We start from the raw sequence: 24,798 nt of genomic DNA on the forward strand, positions 1-24,798 counted from the left end.
AATGTTGATGCAGATGAGGCTTGCCATGGTCAATTAGATGATGATGAAATCGTGCGCTCTTTAGTTCAAGTGCAAAAACCAGCGATAACGAAGAAAGCCATAGTGATGAAGATGTGGACGATACTGAGCGTCCTACTTTTAAGGATGGGTTTGCAGCAATTAAGGCTTTAAAGTCCATTTTTATGCGAAACAATAATGATGAGTTTTTGCAAAACTTGAATTCTATGGAAGACAAGCTGTTTAATTTACATATAAACTCAGCTGTATTGCAAAAAAAAATTACTGACTATTTTTAAGTTAGTTTTAAAAAGTGTTTTAATCAATTCACCATCACTTAAATTTATATGTCGATCTTACTTATCATTAAGAATGAAATTATCAGTTCCTTTTATGTTTAACATTGTTATAAAGAAATAAATTCTTTATTTTTCCTTAAAAAAAAAAAAATTAAGTTAGCTGCATTTTTAAGTTACCTGCATCGAGGCATTGTGCAAAGTACTCGAGGCAGCTAAGCGAATTATACTGTATAACTTAAAATCTTTTAAATAAAGCCTTTTATACTAAGAAGTGCATCTAATCCAAAATGTTAAACAATGACGGATTAAAATTTCCATTAAGTTGTTATTCCAGTTATTATTAAAAACCTTTAATTTAATGGAATTATGTTGCAGTTGCTTAAGAGAAATTTGTAGTTCAAAACCACGTTGAATCGGAAATCGAAAATAAACCGATCTTGTGTAGGCCAGTGTCATAAACCAATCGCTGTTCTCTAAAATGGGCTAGAAAACAAGTCTCCACTCCACGGGGATGAGTCATGTAGACGTCAATACCGCACGATATCGGGGAACTCGAGCAATGGGGTGAAAAATCCGAAGACGTCACTGCGTTAAGAAAACCACCGATAAGGATTCGGACTGGGACACGTCATGGCTGCCTTGGAAAATGGGGGAAGTGGTAAACAAATTGGGCAAAAGGACGGTGATGGGGATGGGGACATAACCCGCGTCGGGTTCAACGTACAGATGGCTTGGGGCCACACCTGTTGCCGAAACTACAATAAAAATACAAAACGCTGCGGCGCAATAAAGCAGCAGCAGCAGCAGCAACAAAGCGGCCAGAACGGAGAAATCACGCTACGATCATAAAGGCGAAACGTGCTAATAAAAGCAAAAGCTACAACAAAGCGCAAGTCGCGCTTCCCAGCGGTAGGAAAACCCCTAGAGGAGCTGCACTTGAACCCAGGTGGCATCCGTAGTCCAGACCTGCGATGGCATGCCGCCGATCTTTTCCAGCTGATGAGCCAGATGCAGATTCGGACGCAGAATGAGGCCAAGGCAAGCAATGGCCACGACCTCAGATGCACTGCGAGAAATTGGATAGCTGAAGTCTGAGTGCGAGAGTTTTTCATCAAAAACTTAAAGATTACGCTCTACTATCGTACCGATTATTTATATTTTTAATTTTAAATGTAACATTTTTTACTAATGAATGATCTGATTTAATGGGCTGAGCTTGGCCAATCCTATAGTTGGAGTTTTTGTTTTTGCTGTAACCTCAAGATTTAATATTATGACTAACTTAATGCGCACTAACTGCGTTTTTCAACTTTTGACTTGATTACCAGAAATAATTATGAATAATGTCAGTTACTCACCCAGATTATCCATGTGGCACAAAATATATTTTTGCTTTCTTAAATGTTCAAAAGAAAATATAGTTTGGGTCCAGCCATATGGTGCTTGTTATCAAAAATGTTTGTTTTTATTTTTTCAAAAATAAATGGTTGTCATTTTTTCTCTGTATTGTTGTGATCAACGATTTTTACCGCCGCAGAAGTCGTGCGATTTAAAACGCCCACGGCATCTGCAGAAGAATGGCTTCTGTTCTTCGGCGCCCGAATTCTTCTGCGGATTCTTCTCACATTTCTTAGGTTGCTCTTCTGTTTTGGCTCCCAATATTCGCAATATTCGCGAAGGAGAGCAACTTAAGCAATAACCGAGCGAAAGGAGGACGAGGAAACTGGCTGTTTCATTGAGTGGCGCACACAAACGCATTCGCAGTGCAATTAAAGGTGTACGCACTGTACGTGTTTTGAGTTCACTGTACCCGTTACCTTTCGCGCGTATTATTAACTCAAATATACACGAAATATAACAACAAGAACCACTCGTACATCAAAAATGACTTAAAGCCCCGCCACACGTCAATGGAATAAATGCGTTCGGTAGACTGGAAAAAATAATTCAGTTTGAAATTAAAAAAAAATTTAGCAAATGTTATTCCAAACAGTGATGCCATGGTACAATAGTATTTCTGCATAAATCATGAGTCATTTGCATATCTATCGACTTAATACCTGAGTACTTTGCCAATTTGCACCCGATATCTGTGTTTCTTGCAGTGTATGTGCACATATGCGCTGCGGTATTTACTTGTGCGTAAGTATTTGCGGCGATGGGACCGCTCCCTCGCCAAAAACGGAATAAAAACAATTTGTATCCTCGCGCTGCTCGCTCCATAAACAATGGAGAATGTTGCATCCGCCTTTGTTTTTGTTGCCAGCTTGTTGTTGGCGTTATAAAAGTGTCATTAACATGTCAACGGGTCGCCAAAGTTCGCCCAGTGTTTGCGGTGGGTGGTTGGTTGTTTGGGGGTGGGGTGGGGTGCGTTCGGTTATTCGCAAAACGAGCATGCAACTGGATTCAAATGTTTGCGAACGACCACCAATTGTTTTGAGGGGCTGTGCTTATGCAAATGTCGCGTTTTTATTAATTTTAATCAGGAGGGAAATAAAACCCTTAACGATCAAAAGATTTTTATTAACCAATAGTCTAAAACAAGAAATAAGTTTGTATAAACTTTCAAGCATATCGTATTAAAAATTCTTATCGTGAGTCATTAAGCGTATGACGAATTTCACTAAGTTTAATCATTTACAAAATAGTATTTTGTTTTTTTATATTTGCATTTTTGCTCTAATTTGTTTGCTGTGTACCCTTTCTCCCTTTTGTTGTCAAGCGCAAAAGTTAAACGGTAACCGGCCCAAAGTTCATTCCGCTCTCCCGCTCTCCGTCCACCAACTCCCACTCGGCCACCCCCACCCTCTCGCCTATCCCTCTCTCACTCTTTCTCTCTTTTGCCAAAAACAACTTCCAGCAGCAAGGAATAACAACAACAGGAACAAGAACCACAGCGACAGAAACAGCGGGCAACAACAAAAACTATGTGACGCCAGAGCAGAAAAGTCAATGATCGGCTGGCGCTGGCTGGTTGGTGTTGTTATTGCTGCTGTTGTCATAATTAAACCCGACAAATAAAATTTGAAGAAAAAAAGTGGCCGCCGCCGTCGCCAGGCTGAAATACAACAATACAACAATGAGACAACAATAAATTCTTCAATTAACATTCGCACAGGTAAAAGAGAGAGGGAGAGAGAGAGAGAGAGCGAGGCAGCGCGCAGAGAGCGTGACAAACCAAACTGTTAGTGCACGTGTGTGCATGTCCGCATGTGTGTGTGTGCCAGGATCATTTGCATTTTCGCAAGGTGTCGCATAAAGGAAACAGTAACAACAACAACAGAAAACAAGCAGAGGTAAAAACAAGAACAAATTTCGCTGCTGCAAAAAAGTGGGCACGTCGTGCATATTTTTGTGATCCCCTTTGTGGTTGTTGTTCTCTTTGCTGTTGTTGTTGCATAGATTAAAAATCAGCAAAACAAAATTTTGAACATTTGTGAGGGGGGGTTGATAGGCAGTGCTGAGCGATTCAGCTATTTTAAGGCTGAATATAACTTTATTTCATATATTATTTTGGGGCCAAATTTGATATATGTTAAAAGATTTTATATATAGTAAAATCTCCTTATACGTGTGCTTAAGATGATGATTCAATTTTAAGTTTAATTTAGCATGGATTTCATGTTTCGTTTTCGAGTCAGTGGTTCGAAATCCATGATAAGGCGCTTGGTAGTATGCAATGGGTTTTCTGTATCTAGAAAGCTCTATCTATAAGCAAGTAACTATAACTTATCTCTTAATTCAGATAAAAGAGGGACCTAAGAATACTTATTTATATAAGCAGATATGCATACAAAATTAAACGGTAGTAATGCAGCTACTTATTATTAATATTATCCTAAACTCCTATTAGCTGCCCATCTACATATTTGCCTAAGGTTAAATGTAACAAGTCAGCTTGGTATTAATAAAAAAAACCCGAATAAATAGTGTGTGTTTCCAATTAGGATGGGATTAGTCTGCATATCTTGACCTGTATGTTTTGCTCCTGAAAAGCTGCCGTCTTCCGATCGCACTTGTTGTTGTCTTCCATCCCCCGCTGATGTTGTTCTTGTTGTGTGCGGCGCTGCTGCTGCGGCTGTGGCTGTTCTACATACTGTTATTGTAGTTGGAGCCACCGCCGCGTGCCAGCGGGGATTAGTCATAGTTGTGCGACGTCGACGGCGACGGCGACAGTCCGCAGTTCGCAGTGATCTATGGACGAGCGAACGGAGCGGATCGGCTAGTTCAGCCAATTGGCCCTAAATCTCATTAGAGGGTACCATAGGTGTCGGTAGGCAGAGGTGTTGGCGAAAATCAAATACTGGACCACCCCGCGCACATGCGATTAGTCACAAAAAGAAGAAGAAGAACGCAGGGAGAAAAGAGCCGAAATAAAACGCGCCTCGTAATAATTTGTTTCTTCGGCTCGTGTGTGTTATATTTTGTTTTTATTGTTTGGGTTTTCGCATTTAGTAGCCTTTCAGCGCAGTTTTTACCTGGTTTCGCAGCGCAGCGAGTAAAATATTGAAAGCCCCCAAAAACGAACGCGAAAAACGAAAACACAGTGATCGCGATTGCACTTCGGATCGCGTCGGCCGCCTTCGGCCGTACGCCTGTGTGCGTGCGCCTGTGTGTGTGCGCCTTTGAGCGCAGGTTTATCAAAATTTTCATTTTGAGTTTTAATACACTTTCTGCCGCGCTGCCGTGTGGACGTCTTGCCTCCCCAGTCAGTCGGTTCGGTCCTGGCTCTGAAAAACCAAATAATTCGAATTGAACAACGCGAGTTGGTGAATGCGAACGTGCTGTGAAAGATTTAATTCGAAAAATAACAAAAGCAAATGGATGTCTGGCTAGCGAAAAGCTAGTACTTACGTATGTACATATGTGTGTCTAAAAAGAACATGCAGTGTCTGGTTTTTTCGATTCCGTCGCCTGTTTATGGCTAAATCACGTAATTTAATCCGTGTTTGTTTGCCCGATTCGGTGTTTGTTTACGCCTCGTTTACCGTTACCCGGCCACTTGGCCCGCACGTGCTGATCGCCAATCGCATATCGAAAATTGCCAATCGATCGGAGTGGCCATCCGAGGACAATCGATCGCGAACCTAATAAAGCGCTGTTCAAAAATATGCAAAGTGATGTAGCGGTTGACTCATCAGCGTGAAATTGCCAGGAACTCAGTCGCAAGCAGCAAAACTTTCTGTGTAAATATCTTTGGAGTTTTCGGGAACTAAAACCAAAAGTCACTAGAGTCAATAAGGAAAAGTATTTAATACTACTATAAAATACAGCCAAACTTGTAAACTTGTAAACTTAGTATGCAAATAATTGAGAAACCTAAAAATATATATATGGTGAAACATTTTTTACAAATATTTTGAGACTAACTAGTGAATTTCTAACGTAAAGTGCCTGCATTAAGCCTTAATAATACTTAACAAACCCCCTCAATCCAAACCAATTGCCAAAAATTACATATAGCCAAACAAAAGCGTGTTACTAAGTTTCGTACAATTAAAATACATGTAGTAAGTGCGGCAAACAAAACACAAGCAGAGATAAATCAAGCCAAAAATAAGTTCGCAAAAAATAACAAGAGTAAGAAACAAACAAAGGAGAGCAGGAAATTGCAGCATCTTGTGATAAACGCTGACAATTTGTTGCCCGTTGAATGATTGCACTAAAGGCCACCGAGATGCAGCACAACAACAACGCATTGCAGCAGCAGCAGCAACTGCAGCATCAACTGCTGCAGCAACATCAGCAGCAGCATCAGCAGCAGCTGCAGCAGCAGCTCAATTCGCCCGATAATAATTATATTTGGGCAACCACGCACAATGCGAATATCAGCAGAAACAACGCAATGTTGCAGCTGCAGCAGCAACAACTGCGTGCCCCCTGGATAACCGATTGCAACAAGCAGCACCACATTAACAACAATAACAGCATGAATGTCAATTACAATCAGCAATTGACGCAACAGCCGCAGCAGCAGCAGCAGCAAACGCAGTACATGCAACACAATTACAACAACTACACGCAACAGCAGCAGCAGCAGCATCTAGTGCCCGCAACAACATCCCAATCCAACAGCCACTTCTACCAGTGCAACCAGCAGCAGCAGCAGCAGCAATTCCTGGCGCCCACCACCACAACAGCAGCAGTGGTAGTAGCAGCGGCGCATCAGCAGCACCAGACGCAACAGCAGCATCAGTCGCAGCAGCAGCAACAGCATCAGCGACAGGATTATGCATCCCTTCAAATGGGCAGACAAGTGAGTGGACTAGTTAAGTGCGTACGATAAAAGGGACTATTGCTTGTCTGTCATTCGAGGGTATCCGATATTCGAGGTAGTCGAAGGAAGTAGTTTTATATACGAAACTCTTTCCTAATAGATGCTCAGTAGTCTTCGACTTCCCTGTGCGTTAGTAATCGGATTTGCGCTCAGTGTAACATACAGTTACACAAGTGCACAAGGCGGCATTATGATTGGCCATCTCCCTCATCCCAGAGCTCATGATTTGTGGATGCTTTTGTTTTGCGGTTTGGTGGGCGGCGCTTCGCCCCAAGTTGAAGTGTTGCTCGCTTTTGTTTCCGTTGGATTTTCGCTTGTTTTTTTAATTGCGCGCTAGTTGTGTGCGATAGTTGGAAATTCAGAGCTTGGAAAACCAAAAAAGCCAAAATGGCGGCCAGGGGGCGTATACTTGATCTTGAGCTTTCGTTGCGCATACGACATGTGGAGCGCAGCGTTCCCCCAAAATTAGGCGCGCATACTTACTTTATCTGAAGTAAATATTTAATGCTCGCTGTGGCGTGGGAAAGCCACTCCCCAAAAACACACACACAAAACGAGGGGATAAATAAATAAAACAAACAATAAAAAATACATTTCGCGTAATTTAATTTGTTTCAACTGCGAACAAAAACAAACTGGATCTCCGCATATATGTACGTATATGTAAGCTGAAAATATATATAGAGGCGATTTAAATAAATTTAAATTAAGGCGGCAGACAGTTACAGATTTAAGCGATCACAAAAGGGTTTATTTAACCTCTCGAAAGTGATGTTGACCTGTGCTCACCCCATTACAGCAAAATCACGTTGGTGACATTTAATTTTAGCCCTCCTGAGCTTAAAGTGTATTTCAAGCAGCTAAAATCAGATCAATTATTACAATTATGTGGCTAAAGTCACGCAGGCACATCGCAAATGCTTAATGATTAATATCCATTTCCGAAGTCGAATTCAGATTCACACTTTATTTTTAGGCAAATCATTCTTAGAAATACCTTTATTGTTAGCTAGGAAGTAGTAGGTACTACTTACTCTCTGTAAATCCATTCGAATATATTCGGGGCAAAGAGATAGCCAGACAAGTGTTACTTTTCGTGCCGTCAGGTGCACATTATCTTTTGGCAGAAAACCCCTTTGCTTGTCTTTTAATCTGGCCGATCGTCGTTGCTCTAGAGTCCCCGCACCTGATAGCGTCATGGGTAAAAATACGTTGGTGATGCATGCCCACACATGTGTCCGAGTCGCGCCGGAAAGTCTACGCTTTTGCCTCGGAACACTAAGCAACCAGAATACGACAACCTGAACCTGAGCACGGTGACAGCGAACGCACGTCGTTGACGGATTCGGAGCACCTTCCTCCAGATAAGCAGCCACTGGCAAAGTCACGAACCGTTGGCCAGGAAGTGCTAGCGCCGTAAACAGCACCAGGTTCACGAGTCCGCCGGGCTAGTGGAGAAATATAACACACTCAGCTGGAAAGCGAAAGCGTAGAACGGAAATGCCAAGAAATGCTCACATTCACAGTATAGAGTGCTTTGTGTGCGTGTGTGTGTGTGGGTTTCGGAAACGGGCTGATTTTCGCCACTTATCTTCGGGCCTCGTTGTGTAGAGCTGCCATGACTAGGCCAAATGGATTCGCATTGGTTAGGCTCACAATTTTCCTACGGGTCATACATTTGCTTATCAATCAGGCTAATCAAATAATTAGCCAAATGCCAGCGACAAACTGCAGCTATTTGATTTGATTAGGTATTGCTATAGTTTAATCACAGATCACAGATCTATAAAAACCGACTCATCTTCATCTTGAAATGGTATAATACATCATAGCAGTATGAGTACTCAAATCATTCGTATACACAATTGAAAGCCACATAGAAACTGCTGTCCCAACGGAATCATGAATAAAAGTTGTGCGCGAAATTGTTGTATGCGTATCCGTAAATTTCCCCTCGAAGTAGCTTTTTCAGGTCATTTATGAAGATAAGCCGTTCTAAAATGTATATGCGTACATTTGCTGGCGAAACCATTAATCGGTTTCCAGGAAAATATGTGCTATTAATGTCGCAAGTGATTGGGAAACTCTTAAGTCGACACTGAGCCCTTTGGAAATGGAAACTTTTATGTTGATTTTCGAGCTGTCCTTGAACTTGTGTTGTTGCTTTTTATTTCGTGTGGCAATTTGTGGCCTCTCTGTTTTGTTGTTATTAATTATTACAAAAACAATTAAGCGCTCGAAATTAACAACTTTAATTTGCAGTCGTTTAGGTTTTATTGTTGCCATATCTGTTATTATTCCGTATGCTTAATTTTTTAATGAGCGTCGCTCGATTTGTTTCTGCCTCGTTTCTGGCTGCAAAACGGTTCTACAACAAACTCATTAAGTTTTCTTAATCATTTAAGCTGCAGCTAGTTGGCTAACAGCCACGCCCCTCCGCCTCCCCACATTAAACCCATTAGCGGACCCAACAATCAGCTGTTTTTGAGTGAAGGTCTCTTCGATTTTCAGCGCAATTGTTTTGGGACTTGTTTTCCAATCAATGGCCGGGAAAGTGCTTGTCCTTGAAATAGACTTACCTACAATATATCCAATGCAAAAAAGCAAGCACTTTTCATTTGAAATTGCACGTGCACTTTTGTTGCAACGGAAATAGCTCTGAACATGATTAATACCCTATATATAATATATACCCCTATCCGTACCTTAAATTCCCGGTTGTTTTAGAAAACCTGGAACTCTCTTGGCTTATTCATTCGATACCAAGAAATATAAACAGTTTTCTGCGAACTCAGTGACTTACTGGCGAATCGATGACGTCGCTACATGACGTGATCGAAACTTTAATCAATGTAAACAATATTCAAGCGATCATATCGTCAAGTAAATAATTAAGTATGAACTCAAGTTGTGTGGACTTAAATAAATTGCACGCCAGTCAAGTACTTGAAGTGAAATATACATATATTTATATTGTAATTTAATCTTTAAGATGCAAACACTGAATTGAGATCAGAGTATCGTTAAAGTGATTGGGAAAACAAATGTTTGCTGCAAATGTTTGACGGGTTAACGTTATTATACAAATCTTAATATAAATTCATTGATTCATTGTACAACCTTATTGCTTATTCGCAGAAATGAAAGCTAGAACACTCGGTATGTGGTGTTATTTTTTTTTTAAGTCAGTAACTCGCTCTTGTGATAAGCTGCACACTCTTTAAGCCGTTTCCGCTTCCGATTTTGAGCGGCACTTCCAGCGAATTCCTGGCCCATAAAATATGAGCTAGAATTGTAACCTAATCGGAGTTGCACCCGTGAAGTCGCCTGGCAAATTGCAGCCACATTAGCATCGAGAAAAAGGCATTCAACCCCCAGCCTTGATACGAGTATATGTATACCTCGTTTGGAGGCCAGAATCGGGAATTCTGGATTGGGAAGTGCTAGGGCGTCGCCAGGCACTCAGACATGTCTTATCGGGCTCGTGCTGTGAAAGGAGTCTCGGGCCAGGCCGAAGTTCCAGACTCACTGCTCACAGCTAATGGGCACAAAACATTTCGGCTACCTGGACACCTCACCTAATGGGCCTCGCATCGGACTCGGAATCGAAAACTGAATGGGTATGGAAATGGAAACGGATATTAATGCGTGTGCAGTGCATTTCTTCGGGCAGGCTAATAGACACATTTAGCATTTAGCACGCGCCCAAATGCATCGGCAAATGTCGACACTGGGAGAAAATGTGGCAAAGAGATTGAAGTGGGAAGACATTTCCTAGCTTGAAATATAATCATAACAACCACAAAAGAAGCAACAGTTTTTTAATTTCACCATATTTTGAAACATCAAAAAGAATATCTAAAAAGAATATGATAATATTGAAGCACCGATTTCTCCGGATTTTTGTAACTTTAGATGCTTGTTTTTTTCGACCTATGGCACTTGCATTGGGCGCCAATTGGCGTTGGAATCGAAAATGGAAGGGAAATAAACACAGGTAAGCTGTCCGCGTATCTCAGCCCCTGAAAGTCTCTGAATATCAGTGGATTGCGATTGCGGGCGGCCCACAACAGTTTCTCAGTTTCTCCAGATGCCGCTGTGTTGGTATTTATGCCCATGTATCCGTGGGTAAAAACCCCGATGAGTCATCGCCGTCATCCATTTCAGAGTGGCGATGCGTGCCGCGCCACTTTGGCATACATAACACACAAATCGGATTCAAAAGCAACAAAATCCAACATGTGCCCGCTCTCTTGAGTGTTTGCTTTTTGGTTGGGGAGGGAGGAGGGGAGATATGTATCGAGAGAGAATGGAGAAACCAAAACAAAAACGTATCTTCAAGTGGAAAATGTCAACAAACGAGCTGCGCGCCAAATTGCCACTTTGAGTGCATACACATTGAGTTGAGTGGAAAGTGAATCGCACTCGAAATCGAGCCACTATCTATCGGAATTAAAAATCGCATGCGATAACCGCACGACAGCCAATTTGTATCTGTATCTGTGAGATTGTTGCCTCTCTCGCGCTCTCTCATTGGCTCTCCCCCTTTTGCCGCATCATTCTGACAGTTATTGTGTGGTCTCCGCTTCACACCCACATTCGCCAGGGCCGCGAGAATCATGCGGAGCATACGAAAATCGCTCAGCTGGGATTTTCCATGTGGTTTTGTGCGGTTTTATGGACTTTTCGGACTACCGATTGTTTTTCATTGCTTTTGCGCTGGTCAAGGAGATATTTTGGGATGTGTGAAATTCCGTGACGGCTAACGGAAGTGTGGAATTACTTAAAAAGTCAAGGTGCAAATTGGCATTATTAAAACGAAATTAAGTCAAGGGAGTTGCATGTGAAATGAATTCAATGAAGCAGGAAGTTAACATATCTAAGGAATAACAAAAAAATGTAATAAAATAAAAGATTGGATAAAAGCTTAAATTAAGACAATAACATATAATCAATTAGTATTATTAGATAAAAGTGGGCAAAATATTGAAAATCTTTTAATCCATACCTTTCAACAACTTATCAATGATACTATTCTAGTTATAAAGAGTAAGACTTTAAATATCTCTGGCAACTGGTTCCGATTATTTCAATATCTTCTGCATCCCTGGCATCTACGCAACTTGAATTTCCAGGCTTGCCGCTTGTGTGCGTGTATCTGTGTGGGCCGCTCGCAGCTCGCGAGCGTGTGTGTGCGTGTGTATGCGAGGCAATGGCCAAGACGTCACCCGTCTGTTCGCTGCAGTGGGAAAGAGAGAGGAGTGGATAGCGGGAGAGACAGAGGCAGAGGCAGCGGAATGGAGCGAGCGGTCGGTCTTTGCCGTCGCCAGTTGCCAGTTGTTCAGTTATTTTTCGCTTTTTGTTAAGGCAACTTATTGAAACGCGACTGCAGCAAACGGCAGCGGAAAGCCACGCGGCCGTCTCCCTCTCACTCTCGTTCTCGCTCGCGCCACTCTCTCTGTCTCTCTCTCTCACCCCCGTTAATCGGCCGCAGTCCATCAGTGCCACCCAACCTCCCCCGCCCCTACGCCCCACGCCCACTAGTGCTCTCCCGCTCGCGCGCGCCGCGAGCCACGTTGGTTGGAGCGAGACAAAGATTCCCCGCCCCCCAAAGGAAATCCAGCCAACTTGTTGTTGTTACACTTGATTGTTTAACACTTTCACAAGTGCAAAGCCAGAACATTCCCAACAAACCGTCAAAAAACTGTGTGATATCTGCAATACAGCAACGCTTTTTTCCCGCAGAGCGGTAGAAATCCGTGGATAATTACGAAATATTCAACCTAAAGTCGTTCAAAGTTCGATAAACAACGGTGTGTGGAGCGGGGCGTGGTTCGCCCGACTTTAATCTACAGAATTGACTGGAAAAGGCCAAAAAGGCGAAAAGAGAGTGTGTGTGTGTGTGCTCGTGTGCTGGTGTTTGATTGTGTGTGTGAGTGCCAGCTGCACATGTAAGTTTTGTTTATAATCGCCAACTGGAGAGCAGCAACAATGAAAGTCAAAGTGGAGCGCACAACGAAAAAGCCCGCCATCAGAAAGCCCGAGGATCCAGATCCGGCGGAAGAGGACAGGGTCAAGATGGTGCAGGATGACCCAGAGGACCAGGAGAACCAGGCGGTGGATGAGGAGGAGCTGGACTTTCTGCCCGCCGATCTAAGCGCTGCGATATCGACGGCGACAACGAAAATAGCAACACCGACGCGCAATCTTATCGTAAGTGCGATACTCTATTTGTGTACCCTACATACGCGGGAGTATTATCAGTCGGAGAACGGGTTGACTTTACAACTGTTACTTTCTTATAGGTCACATGCACCTTGGTAGCTCGGTCATATGCTAAAAGAATCTAAAGAAACTTGACCAATAAGCCCAAAATTATTGTGCTACCAATAGCGAATGGTTGCCTTGAAATTCCCTTGCAGATAGTTGAATCTAGAAAATAAGATGATTATTCACTTATGAATTCGCACACTGAAAGGGTATTCGCGCTTCGTTGCCATCTGGTTTTATTGCTATTCACTCGGATTAATAAAGAGGAAGTGGGATAGAAGAGGATAGGTACGGTCGGGCGGTACAAACTGGTACTGCATAGAACGCAATAATTCCGTACTCCCCCCGGTTTTGGATATGAATCTCAACATATCTCACAGAAAGCGTCTGAATGCTAAGGCTGACTTTGTCTGTGAGGCGAAAACATATAGAAAACGGCACACATACGGGTCTGGAAACTTGTTTAAAAAATATATTGAACTTTTTGTTTTTTGTTGTTGCCTTGTATACTCGTCTGCCTTTTTTTTTATTATGATTATTCGCCGAATTGTGTGGTGCGCATTTTGTTGTAGCTTTCCATTGTTATTGTTGCCGCTGTCTCGTTTTGGTTTTTATTTCGTATTTACTTTGTCGACATCTTTGGAATTTCAATTTACACTTTTGTTGTTGTTTCGCGCTGTCACTGTGCCGCTCTCTCACGCGCACAAGGCAGTTAAATGGCAGAGAGAGAGAGAGAGAGAGAGAGCCAGAGAGCGCGAGCAGCTCACACAGATACTTTTATCGCATGCGAGAGAGGCAGACGTGAGTGGGAGAGCGCGACGAGTGCGAGTGAGTGGCTTATTGTGCATTCCCTCGTTGCACTTGATTCGTAGTCGCAGCCAAGGTTGCCCTCTTTGCATTTGTTTTTCTATTGTTCCACTATCTCTCTGTTTCTATTTCGTTTGGTTTTCGGACATTCCCCTCACCATCCATCGCCATCCCCTGTGTATCTTGTATCTGTCAGATATTTGCACCCTGCATCTGTTTCTTTTTTTGTGGCGTAGGTGCGGTCTTTATTGCTGCTTGATTCTCGTTCGCAACACGTGCATCGCCAATTTCATATTGCTGCACTGTGGCCAATAAGCCAAGAAACCGCTCGGAGGTCAAGGCTTTCGCTTCCGTTTCTAATTGGATTCCACTTGGGACTGCGGCAAGCTATGAAATACTGGATAGCATATCTATCTGAAATTTGTATTTGCCGCATTTTGGTGTGATTTTAAATTTAACTTTGACGAAGCTTATTGATTTTCAAAGATATGTTTTTAAATGTCTATGCTAACTGTCTATATCCTTAGGTGGACATATATATTTTTTATTTTATTAGCAATAATGACTGCCACTTTCGGCTGCCTTTAGAATTCAAAGGGAAATCTTGAATGCGAAAATAGACTTGTCTTCTGTTCGGCACGCAAATCCCCCGGCTAATACCAGACTTGACAAGCGAAATATATATATGTACATATATATCTTTCCACCCCGATTTCCCATTCGGCTGACATTCGAAATTATGCTGCAGTTGATTTTGCCATAGAATTAAATCCAATGCCAAGGTCAAGTGGCACTCAGATGCTGCGGCTCACCCCCGTTCTTCCCCCCCCGAATACCTCGAATCCCCCCTCGAATCTCGCTGGTATTCCACTTAGAATGTCAAGCGACTCACGCGTCGAAATGTTTGAGATGCAATGTTGGGTATGGTGATAGGATGGGGATATGGCGATCGGGATGGTGGGCTTGGGGTTGTATTTTGCGATTATATGTATACTGAATATGGTGCTGTGCACTTGAACAACTCAAATTGCCTTTTTCGCATTGCGCTGCATAAAACATGCAGCGTGCTACATAAATATTCCATGCATTAAAAGCAAACGCATTAAAAGTCACGAGCAAATCGGCTAACGAGCAGCGAACTCTCCTCGGAGATAACCTTTTTACGGATTTTTATGTTTGCACACTCGGGGTCAAGAGAATAGGGTTTAATTAATTGCAAAACACAAGCTGGAGATCACATGAGATCACTATAGGTATAGGATAGGATTAATCCTAGAGATTGTGTTATTAGGTGATCACAACCACTTTCTGCCAATAATAATTGCCTACATTTATATTTGATTCGTTTTAGTATTGATTTAAAAAAAAAGCCCTTTCGTTGCGACACCAACTGTACAGAACAGAACCGCAGATTCGTTTTTTTTAGCGCTTTATAATCACGATCGGATATCCAGCAGAAATTGCCAATTTAATGTGCGCATCAACTAAAAATAAATAAATATAAAATTGCCAATGCTTCGGCCGCCGCCTTTGTTGCCATCGACATCAGCGTGCTCACTTAGCCAGCAAATAAATAAATAAATGCACACACATCACAACAAAACACAACAAAATAAACAATTAATTATTGTTGTTCTTGTCTTGTTGTAATTTCGTCTTCGGTTCCTACGTTTTTTATGGCGAATCTTTTACGACATTTCGCCTTTGCTGTCCTCGCACTCGTTTTCTCATTTCTTATATCTTATTTGCTTTTATTATTATGGCTTTCGATTGTTCCAGGAAAATTTCCGGGGATTTCGAAAATTCAACCGCGTTGCTTCACGCACGTTCATAGATTAAAATCCATATAAATAGATTGTGTAGATAGCAGAATGCACTTGTTACCCAAAAGCGATTTCTTTGATTAATTTGTGGGTTTCGGGGGAAATGTGCAATGTGCACCTTGCCAGAATTGATAAGAAAAAAGGTAAATATAACTCTTAGTGCCCAGTGAAAACTGGGAAATGATCAATTGGTTTTACTTATCAACTTTATGTGTTAGCTTTCCTTCTTCGAAATAATAACAATTTTATTTAAAATAATATAGCTTACGAATGCTAGCTAACTCCAGCTGTAAGAATAGAAACTTTATAACAAGATTATTTATAGGATGAGCTGGCCATTTTTTATCAGATCTTTACTAAGACGGCTTAGCTTATCTCTGGATCTGTGTTCTTTCGCTAGATTTGCTATTTCAATTAGTTAAAATCATCGGTATGAAAGATACTTTGTACATACATGGCTATCTGCACTTCAAAGAGCGTTTAGCTTGTGCATTTTGGCGCTACGCTAATGAAATCGTCTCATGACGTCAATGGCTTGAACTTAGCATAAGTTGAGGCCTTTGAAAAGAAAACAACTTTAGAGTTGAGAAGCCGGTTTTCGGGCCGCGATTCATTTGAGAGCCAAATTTGGTCAACACGGTTACTCCGCGCCATGACGTCACAAGTTTGGGGGCCAGAGGAAAGCGATCGCTTTTCCATACCATTAGAAAATAAGACCGAGAGCATTATGTCATCACCCAATCGAGCATTTCGAACTAACGAGCTGGTAAAAAAAAAAAATATGTAAGCAGCCAAAGGAAAATGTCAGAAGTTGCGTGTTTTCGCACTAGCTTTCGATTTTCTCGGAATCAAAATGGGGCCGTCATGGGTAGCAAAAGTGGGAGAAATAAATACGTTTATCAGGACCGCTGAGAGGGGGGTGGGGGTTAGATGGGGCACTGATAGGGCTTATCTCCTACATACATAGACACCGCAAAAATTCACAAGAGTCACGCTTTCATCTGAAATTTAAATAGATATAGTGAATACAAACCACAATCTATCGTAAATGAGCAGTATAATAGAAATTTATTAATTAATCTGCTGTTTTATGCAAATGTATTTATTCCCTTTTATATTTTTGTGAGTTTACTAAACTCTCGCAATTAGAATGTGGCTACTTAATGCTAAGTGCCAAAGAATAATACCCACTATTCGACTAATTGAGTTATACGTCGGCAAAACAACTAATTCCAGGCGAAATGCCGGCGGAAATGGCACATGCCGCCAAATGGGATTGGGAAATGGGTGTGGATTCGGAATTGGAATTGGCCGGATTGCCCGCCGCAATTCGAGCACATCTGGAATGGAGTGGAGTGTGGCAGAAAGTGCACTCGCCAGTGAAAGATTTACACGATCCTGTGTGTTCCCCCGGCTTACCAAATGCACTTTGTGCCGCGTCATCCAGTGCGGAATTCCAAGAAGAGGCGCAGCATCGGGCGCTGGAATGCCAGGGGGTCGGTCAGGAGGGATCGTCGTCGTCGAAGGGACTGCACCATCGCCAGCGGGTTCGATACGCCATGGCGTTGAAAAGTGCGAAACGAAAAAGTGCGAGGAGAAGATAAGTCCGGAGGAAATTATCGCGAACTGACGCCCGACCAACAGCGTACAACACTCCCCAGATTGTGTCAACTCCTTGAAGTGCAACTGAAATATGGGGGTATGCTGGATTCACGAACGAAATTGACAAATGCATCCATTAAGTCGTTAAAATTTACCTGCCTAATCTGGTGTTTTTCGATGTGATTCCATCTTATCCGAGTTCATAGGCTTCTGGAATGTTCGAATGATTGTATATACGTCCTATTTACTAACTAGAAAGTTAGATGAGAAATCGATTGAGACAAAATGACTAGTAAATATTTGCATATAATGTAATGGCTATCATTTGGCTATCATTATCCTTGTGTGCCTGTTAAATTTCCTATCCGCGTTTTCCGAGGTATCTCCTCGTCGACCTCCTTGTTTCTTATCGAATCCCTTATGTTCGGGGGGAATTTCGCAATGCTGCATTGGGATTTCCAGCAGCAGCACCATAGCCATGCCATAGCCTCGCATCGCCTGATTTGGCCTGGCTTTTAGCCTGGCTTCCTCTCTTTTCGAGCTGAGTGGACCAGTTTTGGGGAGCACTCATTTTGAGCTCCACTCGAAGTGAGTGGAACTCAGAGTGCGAGTGAAACGGGTTCTGGTCGCTTCGGCATTCGGCTGGCAAGTGGGTGCCAAGTGTGGAGCTGAATGCCCTAGGCCGTGGCACGTCCCTCTCTCCCACACCAAGTGGGCCAAAATGAAAAACAGCAAAACAAAACGCACGAATTCTGGTTAAAACGGCGATGAGTCATCCGCACTGCGAGGTGATGTATGTGTGTGTGTGTGTGTGTGTAGAATCGGTTGTAGCCCGTCCATTCATAATCGCGTTTGCTGAATGAACGAACATCTATATGGGCACACACGAATCGGCGTCTTTATAAACAAATATATAGTACAGCTGCGGTCGCGATAGTAGAAAAGCAATTACGGAATTTCACAATAGCTGAATGCATAATAAGTTAATACTAGTGTTACCTGTTGTACGCCGTAATTAGCCGTTTAAATAGTTAATTTTTAATTATTTTGTTTAATATTACGATGATATCACGACTTCTGATTAGGGGGAATATTAAGGCTAAACTTAAAGGCAACACTGCGTATGCTTAATATGCTAATAAAAATGCCAAAATGAGAATTTGTCACTGGAGGTTTCTATAAATATGCCAGTTTATGTATGTATTTCAAAACCTATATCTGTATAAACAAAGTATATTTGGGTTTCTATCGCCAACTGCTGATGGACACGGACTAATATTTGCCGCAGACACCCGACATGACTAGGCATTTGGCACCTCGACGCTGGACAGGATTAGGGTGATGTCATCGGGTTTCCCGCCGCCGGAGTATGAAACATTGTGTTGCCTGGCCTTGATGGCGAATGGTGATTGGAAACTGGCATTCATGGACAGTTCCCTGGCCTTCTCCACCACCCGGCTGGCGCCCACAAGTAGATCGTGCTCTCCACGCTCCTTTAGGCCATTCAATATACTGAGCAACATGCTCTCGGGCATGTTATCGAACAAGCCATCGGTGGCCAGGAGCACCAGGTCACCGGGTAGTAGGGAGTGCCTCGTGGACACGGCCATTTCCGGCTTGTCGCAGTAGTAGCTCTCCTTCCGATCCTCCGGCGGCACTGTCAGCTGATAGGGCGTGTTGAAGTCGTGGGTTTGCTCCACTGAGCGGTGCAGCACCCGTCCATTTCGCACCACCAAGAAGCCGCTGTCCCCCAAATTGGCGGTGTACAGGGTGCAGTCCTTCCGATGCATCGTCGCCAGGCAGGCAGTGCTGCTACCCACAACAGGATGCTCCCGGTGGGACAACTCCTGGAAGCCGGCGATGAGCATGTTCCGGGGACTGCGTCCATCGAAATCCGATAGCTGCGTCTGCCCGGAACAGCAGCTCATCAGCTCCTTGGCGAAACGACCCGCATCCACGCCCAAGTCCCGCCAACCGCCCACGCCGTCGGCCACGCCCATCACCTCGGCCAGCGGCGTGGAGCTGACGAACCAGCTATCCTCGCCGAAACGCTGATTGGACCGCTCTCCCGGAAATCGCGGCTTCTTCGATCTTCCCTGCACCACCGTGACGAGATAGGGATCCCGCGAGGATTTACCGGATTGAGGCGGACGCTCGAAGCGGCCGGACAGTTGGGTGAACTGGTGGATCTGGTGGACCGAGAAGCGTTTCAGCAGGAGCGGCCAGTTTCTCAAACAGGTGATCATTTCTCTTCGCTCTTAGGCACTGGAATTTGAAAAAAACTAAGTTTTGGGAAATTTACTTCAACGAGTTGGGTTTGAATATTCACTTTACTTATGTATGAAAGTTCCAAAAATGTAACAGCTACAGTTAAACAGCCTGCTTACATGTATATTATATTTCAATAAATATTTTGCTATAGCCACCCATCGACTAGAATAATACCATGAAATCGTACACTTTCCACGTAATTGGAGCAAAAGGGCACTTTGTAGTTATAAAAATTATTAATCACAACGCAATTGCCAACTTGGGTTTCTGTTTACACCATAAACATTGGTTAATCGTAAGGCCCAGATACGAAAACCATACACTCTAGATGGGCTGGCACGGTCTGTTTTTCCTGGCATTTGTCATAGGTAGATTTGATTTCTTTGTTCAATCTTATCTGGATGGAGCCTACGACACTCTGGACTCCGAATGGAAATCGGAATCGAACCCCCATCATCACCGGAAGTTTTGATCACGCTACGGAACTGCAAATGTTATCGCCGTGGATTTTCTTATCGGCCCAAAGGAAAACAATACGCAATGATAACTTTATTTTAAACCCCTGATGTAAACGCCTTTCAGATACGGCGTCTTATCATGTTATACCCAAACGCATTCGTTGGAATCGCTCATTATTCATTATTTGATTTGTTTTTTTTTTTCTTCGTTCGTTGTGTTTGCCAAATTGTTAAATTGTCGGTAACTCTAAGGTCCGACTTCCTGTCCAATGCTCGATACGTGATTCTGGCCAGCAAGAGCTGATCAGACTACTCTATCAGCTCTAGCTTCCGAGCTGGAAGAGCTCGGAATTCGTATCTGAAACTGGAAGCGGAGACGTCAGAAGGTCTTATCACCTTAGTTCCTTTTTTTTTGTGACGTTATGAAAAAAAAAAATGCGAAAAGTATTTCCTGCAGCGGCTACTGTTCCGGAATATGTTTTATCGTGGTTAAAATGATATTACTAGCAACAATTATTGGACATTATGCTACCGAAATCGGGGTTTTACCCAGCATTCAAATTTGTTCTATCGCTAGTAGAGCTCTTTAAGCACAGGAAACTCAGACAAAAACAACACACGATTTTGTTTTCATTTCATGTGTAGAAATTTTCTGAATCACTAAGATTCAGGCCAGGCTTAACTTAAAGCGAATCTTGAATTGGAAACCGAGCTTCTGATTCATGGCGATAAGGGTTGCGTATCAAGCGAGGCTTTAGATTTCGTGGGTTCCTATAGATTTGGGTCATTTATGTAGTTCTTGGCCTGATCCTGCACACTAATTGACTGTGAATTTCGCTCTCTCGTTGCAGGTAAGTAGAGCAGAGACCACAGAGCTAAGTGGAGCCACAAATGTCCAGTGTCACATGACCCACATTTGGGTGCACAACCCCTTCTCCTGCCCCCCCTCATGCCATTTACTTTACCAAATGGTTTTGATTTCGGTTTGGATTCTCATTCCTCATGTAAGTGGCGGCACAAGGTCAGTGTGGCCTTTTTTTTTTTTACATGGCCGTCGGCCGTTGGGGCCCCATCAATATTTATTGAAAGCTGGCATATCAATAGATAAATGCCTAGAAACAACACCTGCAACAACGGAGAATCGAATTGAATGGAATGGAATGGAGCGGAGTGGAGCCACCTGAGCCTCCGGCGGCGACATCCGATCCGCCTGGCTATGGCGACCCATTTCGGAAAGCCATTCCCCGATAAGAGGAGCAAAGCCACAAAGGCGCACCATTCATTTGATGGCGTTGCTGCATTCGGTGGGTCGGTGGGGTTTACCGGGCGCTTTAAATTTAGTTGCTTATGTCATAACTAAATTGTCTGGCCGGGGCGATAAGATAAATGTGGCTATGGCATCGGCAATCGGGTGCCCAAGAAACGGGTAAACAAAAAGCGTAGTCAAAGAAAAACTGGGCACGTGAGAGACCGAAAACCGCCTCTATCAACTAAACAAAAAAAAGCACAAAAAAAATATCTCGAAAAGTATCCAAAAGTCAGCGAGCAGAGCGGGTTTAACCCACGAGATACACGTATTTATGTGAGCACTATTCACTTTATTTTGCATTTTGTCGAGCTTGCTCAGGAAATGCCAGAGCGACCGAGCTTTCAACTCACTCATTCGATTCACTCGCTCTCTTTGCGCTCTCTGAGTGCGATAAAAAAAACACTCATTCGCCATGGCCCGGGTTTTTCGAATAAAAGGCGAGCCATCGGCGATGACGCATTTAGTCTAAACAAGTTGGCCGAGCCAAACGTTTCGGGAATAGAGTGATAGTAGTGATAGTTCGAATCTGAAGTCGTGCGAATTACGTGAAAAGTTTTGTAGTGTGTGCTAAATGCAAACAGTGCGACTCTCTCAGCATGAAAATTCAACAAAAACAGAGCGAGAATTCTAGGAAATATTGAAAACAGACAGCCCAAATAACAAATAATTCGCACGATCGCGCGCCACTCGCGGAACGCAGATACAGATACAGATACAAATACATTTAGCCTGCGGTACAGATACTTTATAGTGCCAGTGCTTCGGTGTGCGGAATACAAAGGCGAATTTCGCCAGAAATCGCTTGAGTCACTTGGCAGACTTTGTGCGGCCATACGAATCAAAAGCGAATCAAATATATTCAAAACACCTTTGGTTATTCAATAAAAATCAGTCAAAACGGAAGACCTACTGATCTACGACAAGATGACGCTGGACAGCTACAACATCTTCAACGATGAGTACTTGTTCAACATGCCGCTGTCGCCGCTGCCAAAAGTGGTAAGAAATGGGCCTACGTCTATGCCATTTGAGTTAGCCAGGGTAGCAGGGTCCCGCCCTTTTTGGGTTAAATTGGTTAAATGCCAGCGTTATCGGTGTTTGCCATGAAATTTCTAGAATTCCTCAGAGTGGACTGATACACATATGTATGTACATATATGAACGAGTGTGCATTCAAATGGCTGTTATCGTTTGCGAATTGGTTTCTTGGAAGCCGGAGATCCCCTTTTTCTCAATGCCTTTCCAAAGCCCCATTTTTATGGGCCTGTATGCTATAGTTTATATTGTGTTTGCCCTGCGATAAGAAATTTCAACCTATTCCGATACGCTCGATCGGCCGATTTGCGCTCATTATTCGAAAAATGAATTGTTTTATTCTTTGCTAGCGATAAGGGAATTATTGTTGGCTGTGGCAAGTGTGTGTGTTTTTTTTATGATTTATTTTTGGGGGCTAGTGCGGGACATCCATCATTGGTTTCGTAATTATTGAAAATCATTATTTTGCCTTCGAGTGCTATGTATGTACAAATGTGTGTTTTTATTCGAAATAATTCAGTTCAAATCAACTTAGATTGTGTTATATTCTTTTGGGCAACTCTTGCTCGCACCCTTGTTAATTTATTAACTTTTGCGTGTGCGGATTCATTAAATCGAGCAAGTGCACCCTGCTGCATAAAAAAAGCATAAAAAGTTATTGCCAAAAATCACCCTCGATTGCGAGGCACGTTGCGATTTCATGCCACCATTAACAGTTAACATTTTCCGGCTTAAAGTCGGCTTCTTGCAGTTTTGTCTGCTGTCTTTTGGCCATATCTACCCATTTTTAGCCATTTTTGCCCACTGCACACTTCACAGTCGAGTGATCCGGTCTGGGTTTTGCGACTGCGTCTGGGTTTTGGGCTTGGGTTTGGTTTTCTTTTTTTTTGGGTCTGGCTTGGTTTGGTGGAACATGGAACAGCCGGCGCCATTTGCTGATATCGCACACGTGCGATTTTCGTGACAATTTATCAAGTTTTCTGTGCATACAATATTGTTTTTCACTTTCCGCCGCGAAAGACGGCAAAAAATGAGGGGGGGTGGGGGGCTTAATTTGATGGTAGAAAGTGAACAGAGGGTCCGATTGAGTGACCCTTTGACTCGTGGACCTCAAACACACTCGCGTGACACTTGATACTCGACTTTTACAGCTGTGTGTGTGTGTGTGTGTGTGTGTTTTTTCATTTTAATCCCATATATATTTTATTTATATGTCTTACAATTGGGGCGGTTCAAAGTGACGGACTGCAAGTCAAACCACTTGCTCTTAGCCCCCCAAATGGTTCCATTAAACAGCACATGTAGCGCCCCCACATTATTATCCCCAAAGCCGCAGAAAGAGCCAAAGTCCAACTTTCTTTTAATTAACCGAATGGCCGCCGTATATGGTCCGCTCTTGAAGCAATGTTTTTGTGCTTTTTCGAGGGGCTTTACGTGGGGGGTTTACTTTCGCAATTGTTTTTTTTCGGTGGCTCAGTTGTGGGCGACTTCGATTGGTTTTGAGTTGGAGTTTTTAGGCATTGAGATGAATGAAATCACTTGAAGGCGCTGCTTTCGAGGGCAGACAGTAACTTTCCTTTGTCTAGAGCTGCCCACCAGTCCACTGGCACCTAGAACTGGCCTAAAAACGCACATTTTTGGCCAACCAACCACACACACACATATGAACAGCGATGATGTGAAGTTGGAGCGATCGTCATGCTTGCGGAGCGTGCAACTGCTGGAGTGCATTCAATTAGGTTCGAATTAAGCATTAAATGTGTCTGCGCACTTAATTGCATTTACAGTCGATTTAATGGGCTCTCTTCTCGGCGCAATCAAATGCATTTGGCATTCGGCGTCATCTACTTTAGCTGCCAGCAAAGTTTGCTGCAGATAATTTGACAGCGAGCGGTTGTCCTGTAATTGAAGGACTCTGTTTTTTTTCCTTGCCTTTTATTTCGAGCTGCCATCGTTGGTTTTGCGTTGGCAAATGTCCTGGCGTTTGATGGCTGCGGTCACGTCCTTCTTGGAATTGGCCAAGCGTTGGAAATGGAAATGGAAAAATGGAAAAGGAAAACACCAATAGCCCGTCGAATGGAAAGTGAAAACAACTTTTACTGCTGTCTGCTGGCTTGCACTTCGTCCTGTTCGTCCTTTTTGTGCTTTTTGCGCTTTTTGCTGGGTGTTGTCCTTTGTGGCGCCCGAAAGTCGCGCCGTTTGTTTGCCATTTCCTCGAATGCATACTTCGCCATAAATTCAGGGGCTTCCCCGCTTCTGCGTTTGCTGTCGCGCCGAAATGCATTTAAATAAATTATTCCCAGACCATTTTGTCGCGTCATTTTATTAGCTGCATGTGCTGCTAGCTAGTGGCCACTGTAGTTGGCCATATCGGCTTAATTAAGCCATCTCAACGAGCGAAGTGGGCTATCGATTGATAAGTAGTATTCAAATACAAATTACGACTGGGTTCATTGCCCTGCTTAAAACGCAGAACAGAAAATATTTTCACCCTTTTTTCATTCTGAATATATATATATATATGTGTATATATCTCTGGCAAATTTATTTCTTGCCTTGTCCACGCCCTCGGAACAAAAGTCTGATTAATTTGACACCAAACTCCAAGCCGGCGGACTTCGAGTCCTGCAAATTAATTTAACTCCGTTGC

At 43.0% G+C, this 24,798-nt stretch overlaps 2 protein-coding genes and 1 long non-coding RNA gene across 6 annotated transcripts in view, besides 1 other annotated feature; 1 reads left to right on the plus strand and 2 right to left on the minus strand.

Annotated features, from left to right (window-relative positions):
* Positions 1-525: part of a mobile genetic element that runs on past the window's edge.
* Positions 526-4,959: 4,434 nt separating this feature from the next.
* The window catches only part of kay (kayak), a 28,119-nt gene continuing 8,280 nt past the window's right edge, over positions 4,960-24,798 (plus strand). The window contains exons 1-2 of one of the 4 annotated variants that reach the window (NM_001300662.1): positions 11,857-12,786; positions 20,656-20,808. In NM_001300662.1, coding sequence (NP_001287591.1) covers positions 12,565-12,786; positions 20,656-20,808 — 375 coding nt within the window. In that variant the 5' untranslated portion in view covers positions 11,857-12,564. Of the gene's footprint in view, positions 6,553-11,856; positions 12,787-20,655; positions 20,809-21,573; positions 22,113-24,798 lie in introns of those variants that run through there. The other 3 variants (NM_001032408.3, NM_001032407.3, NM_001032406.2) reach the window with 3 other exon arrangements.
* On the minus strand, positions 13,289-14,016 carry lncRNA:CR46110 (long non-coding RNA:CR46110). The gene has a single exon (NR_133481.1). It is a non-coding gene; the product is annotated as a long non-coding RNA:CR46110 (long non-coding RNA).
* Positions 18,238-19,417, minus strand: fig (fos intronic gene). The gene has a single exon (NM_143467.4). It carries the CDS (start codon positions 19,319-19,321, stop codon positions 18,377-18,379), a length of 945 nt encoding a protein of 314 aa, NP_651724.1. The 5' UTR covers positions 19,322-19,417; the 3' UTR covers positions 18,238-18,376.

Source organism: Drosophila melanogaster, chromosome 3R (genome assembly GCF_000001215.4).
Source record: "Drosophila melanogaster chromosome 3R".
In the NCBI taxonomy this organism is placed as follows: domain Eukaryota; kingdom Metazoa; phylum Arthropoda; class Insecta; order Diptera; family Drosophilidae; genus Drosophila; species Drosophila melanogaster.